Source organism: Rhagoletis zephyria, unplaced genomic scaffold (genome assembly GCF_001687245.7).
Source record: "Rhagoletis zephyria isolate East Lansing unplaced genomic scaffold, Rhagoletis_zephyria_1.1 Rzeph_scaffold_01458, whole genome shotgun sequence".
NCBI lineage: Eukaryota > Metazoa > Arthropoda > Insecta > Diptera > Tephritidae > Rhagoletis > Rhagoletis zephyria.
The window spans coordinates 14696-19955 of record NW_016158542.1 but is presented as its reverse complement, the minus strand read 5'-3'; the positions used below and the strand labels follow the sequence as shown (position 1 = coordinate 19955).

At 42.7% G+C, this 5260-nt stretch overlaps 1 protein-coding gene across 1 annotated transcript in view; it reads left to right on the top strand.

Moving 5' to 3' along the window:
• LOC108364080 (uncharacterized) overlaps positions 1–4815 on the top strand; it is a 15908-nt gene extending 11093 nt beyond the window's left edge. The window contains exons 3-7 of the mRNA XM_017617643.1: positions 1649–1818; positions 1893–2219; positions 2330–2432; positions 2487–2639; positions 2703–4815. Of these exons, the coding sequence (XP_017473132.1) occupies positions 1649–1818; positions 1893–2219; positions 2330–2432; positions 2487–2639; positions 2703–4190 (2241 nt within the window). The 3' untranslated portion in view covers positions 4191–4815. The remainder of the gene's footprint in view (positions 1–1648; positions 1819–1892; positions 2220–2329; positions 2433–2486; positions 2640–2702) is intronic.
• The last annotated feature ends 445 nt before the right edge of the window (positions 4816–5260 follow it).

Here is a 5260-nt window from a genome sequence, read left to right as displayed (position 1 = left end):
AGATAATTTTACCGGATCCCTTACTGGTGTAGATGGGCTCTTCACCTGCAGCGACCTTTAAGAGGTCTGAGATAATTCTCAATTTTTCTTTTAGGTGGTGAATTAGAAGTCTGTTCCTTTTCAGGTTTCACACCTCTGTAAGTTTTTGACTTGGTGCTTCGCCAGTGTTTTCCTGTAATTTCTATTGTCGCTTTACTGATCTCTTACCCGATCATGCTTGGGACTACTACAAGGAATGGCTAAGCCGTCCGCTACCTCGTTTCCCTTGTGGACTGCATACTACCCAAGTTAACTGCATAAATGTCATTGTGTTAAGCAACGGCGTTAAGTTTCTCCACGCACCCAAGGACTAGAGGTGATTTAACCTTAAAGGATGGCGCAGACCTCCGTTTGGAAAACCTTCAGAAATCTCAACATATATACAGATAGTCTCATCCTGGGACCATAGCTGCCGTTACCATTGCCTTCTGGGGTTTTGGATATATCTCTCCATAATGGAGTTACTAAATATACATTGCTTTGCTGCGTGACTCTATTTTAAACTTTTTCTCCAAAACAAATACCTTGCTCATACTATCTCTAGGCAATAAAAACTAGTTTGTGCTGGGATACTACTTTTTCCCAAGAATGATAGAATACAAGATTGCTCCGATCAGAGAGGATTTTTGAGAATAACNAACATTGCTTTGCTGCGTGACTCTATTTTAAACTTTTTCTCGAAAACAAATACCTTGCTCATACTATCTCTAGGCAATAAAAACTAGTTTGTGCTGGGATACTACTTTTTCCATGATCCTAGATAATAACACGTTTCCTTTCTCATCGCCTTCTCTTCGAAACTTAAGAGAGTACACTTGGCTGCCTGCTCTATGGTAATATGTAGTGGCTCGAGCTCGAGAACTAACTCCAGTACACATACACAAGCTATATGTTTAAGCTTTGTGAGAGATTGTCTCACTGTGGGTAAAGTAGTTCTCCAGATCCAAGCCCTTCCTTAGGTCTAACTGAACTGTAATCGCTTCTTAACTTTTTTTCTTACTCTCATTTTCGTTGTTGGTGTTTCCGGCAGGGTAGGAGTGTGATGCAATGTGGAACGATTTTCCGTCATCCCTTGTCAAATTTGGTTTGGAGACAAACCGGTTTTGGCGTTGTGCCATCTTCAGTGTCATTTTTCTTACCTTTACAAATTTTATAACTTACTTTACCTACATAAATTTACAATAATTAATAAATAACATTTTGGCTGCGTTTCTTTATACATTCCGGATAATCCCATTTCACANAATTTTTCTTACCTTTACAAATTTTATAACTTACTTTACCTACATAAATTTACAATAATTAATAAATAACATTTTATACTCCTCGTCACTGAATTTTTCCTATATTTTCCCTTCACTCCAGTTTCGTTCAAGAGTTCGTCGCCACCCCCTCGGACGGCATAAGCCTGCTACTTGAAGTGCTGCGCGCCATACAGCTATCTCAAAGTAGCAATACTCCGCTGGCGCCGAACCAAATGACCGCCTCAATGCCTCGAAATCCGCANATTTATTCCAAACGTTCAGAATGAATAAAGAAATGCAGCCTTTATACTCCTCGTCACTGAATTTTTCCTATATTTTCCCTTCACTCCAGTTTTGTTCAAGAGTTCGTCGCCACCCCCTCGGACGGCATAAGCCTGCTACTTGAAGTGCTGCGCGCCATACAGCTATCTCAAAGTAGCAATACTCCGCTGGCGCCGAACCAAATGACCGCCTCAATGCCTCGAAATCCGCAATCCTATCAACGGCGCGCATTGCTTGATGAATTGGCTTGCCTGTAAATGAATACTTAGTTTACTTTTTACATTTAATCTGCATTTTATTAACCGTTTTCATTTTCTACACTACCAGTCAATGCCTCAGCATTTGCTGTTCACGCTCGCTGGACGCTACCGCCCGCTTGGGTACAACGCCGGTAGGCTTAATGCCGCTGGCCTCCTCGGCGACAGGTCAGGGTATACGCGCACGCATTCTGGCCATGCAACTAATGGCTGCCGCTTGCGATAAAACGGCGCTGGGACATGGCTCACAAAAATCAGTCACAGCCGGGCATACAGCCGTTTCGGAAGCAATGTCGACGCTACGATTGCGCTGCAGTGAGCCAGTACGTTTTCGACTGTTGGTGGGCATGCTGAATAGTGGTGGTGGCTCGGGAGAATTGCAGGCAGTGGGAGTCAGGTGAGTGTTGGCAGGAAGTGAATTGAAGTCAATAAGCGTCGCCCCCTTTCATCTGTTGATTTTTCTTGTTGTTGTTTTATCGTGTTATGTGCCTGAATTTTCTTCCACAGATTCATAAATTCCTTCTTGGAGAGCTCTGAAAATCTACAACAGCGTCTATACCTGCAAGCGGAACTATTTCAGGCCGGTTTTGAGCCTGGTTCCTTAGCTAAGGTGAGTGGTGGGATAATCTATTTCAAATATTTGTATTAAAATATGTGCCAACAGACGATTTCTCCGGCTTCACCTTGGCATGAAAATTTACGCAATGAAATGAAGCGCTTTCACGAGCTCTATGTGGATGTGGATAAAATGATTACGCAGGCACGAGAAGCCGATCGCGTACGCAGTCAGATGGTCATTTTGGAACGCCGAGTGCAGGTGAGACCCTAGAAATTATCACCATTTTTCTCATTCCTCTCTATATTTTCAAACTCCTTACAGATCCTTCACGAAGAGAAAGCCGTACTCACATCCATGGAACGGCGTCTGCAGGAGCGTTGCGCCGAATTGCAACGCGAAATCTTCCGTCTTCAAGGCGCACAGAATGAGAACACCTTTAAGTCTTTGGACAAACAACCCGTTGCACTGCCTCGTCATGTACCACCTGGCAAGAATGAGAGTGAGCATGAGGATGAGGGTATCAGCAGCTCGGAAACGGGTCCCTCACTAAGTCCCGTACCCATTTTGGTGTTGCCACAGAAGTCAAGCGCCGCCGGTAAGCAACACCACAAAAACAAATCCAAATCACCAGAAAATTCAACGGGCGATAGTGGTGCTGCCACCGGTACTGCCACCACCATTGAGGATGCCATGCAAGAGCTGGATCATGTAGTGAGCGAGGCAGAGAAACAGATATCTACACAACAGCGACAACAACACCAACTCAGGCAACAGCTGACTCAGTCCGTGACCGCCAAGGAGAAGGATATTGTACCGGTTAATATAGTGCCACAGCCGCCACGTAAATCGCGTTCGCTTGCACATCTCGTCTCGCAAGCAGATGGCTCCGAGCTGGACGGCTCCGAGTATGGCATGTTAATGCTACAAAATCATGGCGACGCTATTGCTGTGGAACGCGTCACAGCAATGCAAACTTTTTTCGACGAGGCTGACTATGAGCCACACACCGACATGGACAAGCCATACAGCATCGAATCGCCGGATATACCGGAAGCGAACACCACTGCCACCGCGTACAATGCGAGCACGACGCGCGAACTGCTGGATGTTATAATGAATGCGCGCCACAGTGACGATGATCCGACAATGAAAGCGTTTCGCGAGGCAAGCAACAACCAGCATCAACATCAACCGCATCCGCATACACACCAACATCAGCACTTGCATCACCACCACAATAACCAGCACGCTGGCAATGGTGGAAATGCCAACAACTGCGTTAGCAAGCGTCAAAGTATGTCAGGGGCCGCGCCACCACCACCGCCACCCTTGGTAGCTAAGAAACCGCAAGCGCCAGCGCAACACTTCAATGGCGTCTTCTTTATGACTGGCATGAATACGCCACAAAAGTACCCTAAACCCGATGTGACGGCCGCATTGCAAGCGCGTCGCGTCACCAAAAATGTGGAGCGTTTGGAAGCGGCCTTTGCTTCATGCAGTCACGAGTCGCTGCTGGAAGGCGGCACGCCACCAACGGTAGCGGTGCATCAGGTGGTGCGCGAGAAATCGCGTAGCAATCAGCAGATATATTTTGGCAGCAATCCGGCGATGCGTTTAAGCAGCAGCAACAGCGGCGGCGGTGGCGGCATCACTGGGAGTGGCGTCAACAATGTGACAGTGTTGGTGCAGCAAAGCGCATCGGCACAGGGGGCGCAGCCGACGATTTGTAACGGTGCGGCGTTGGCGACGCGCACGCGCTCTTGCGCGCATGGTTCAAAGGTGACCGATACGCCATCGGGATTGTACTGAGCGAAGGGCGATGAGGTGAAGTAGTATTTTGAAAAATTGTAGGCATTTATTTTGTGTTTAGCTAGATGGAGTAGTCGTTGCTGTTGTAGCATATGTATTTTTTAGTTCGTTGTACGAATAGTAAAGGTTTTTAGTGTAGAGTGATTGATACTATGTTAGTCTTTAAAACAATTTATGCTATAGTAATTAAACTTGTTCAAAAATATTTTTTTAAACATGAAAATAATTACAAAAAACAAATAAAAGTATGTTTGGAAGAAATATTGTCTAAGTGAAAATAAATATATATTTAGTCCGACTTATGCAGCTTAAACGCCAATTCATCAAACTTTAAGCAGTTTTTAAATATTTTATAAAACAATATTTCATTAGATGACTTTATTAAAAAGTGCTAGAATCGAAAGAAAGTTAGCACAAAGAGCAAAAAGTGTCTCTGGGCTTGGACTTAGGCTTGATTTCTACAAGCAACTTAAAAAATATTAAGCAAATTTTAAATAATTAGGAAATTAGAAAATTTATTTTTATAAATACGAAAACAGATTTCACCGTGCGATAGTCGATTTTACACAAATTTTTTCTCTCTGACGTCAGGACTTTTTTAAGGGACTGCGAAGAAAAAATCAAAATATTAGTCAAAACGTTCAGTGCAATGTAGAATAGAAATATACATATGTATCAAATTCCAAAAAAAAAAAATCTATAGGTATAAAAAACATATTTTTTGTCTATAAGGACGCATATATGTACATATGTATATTGAAAATGTCTTTTAAAAAATGTATCCTTGGATATCCTTGAAAATTTGCCGTTATTATTTTTGAAAAAATTGTATTTCCGCGAATTTCATCCTAATTTTATTAGCTTAAAAAAATTTAATTAATCAAAAGGCCATTTTCAAAACCTATTCGCCCTTGCAAACCAAAAAAAACTTTACTTTTTTACCTTCTTCAGAATTTGCTTTTTCCCTTGAAATTTCAAAGCTATTAAAAAAAAAAATTGCACATAATTTCGTGAGTATATTGATTGATTCCTGTGTTTTAATATTTTTTGTTTTAGTCGCACGGTGTTTT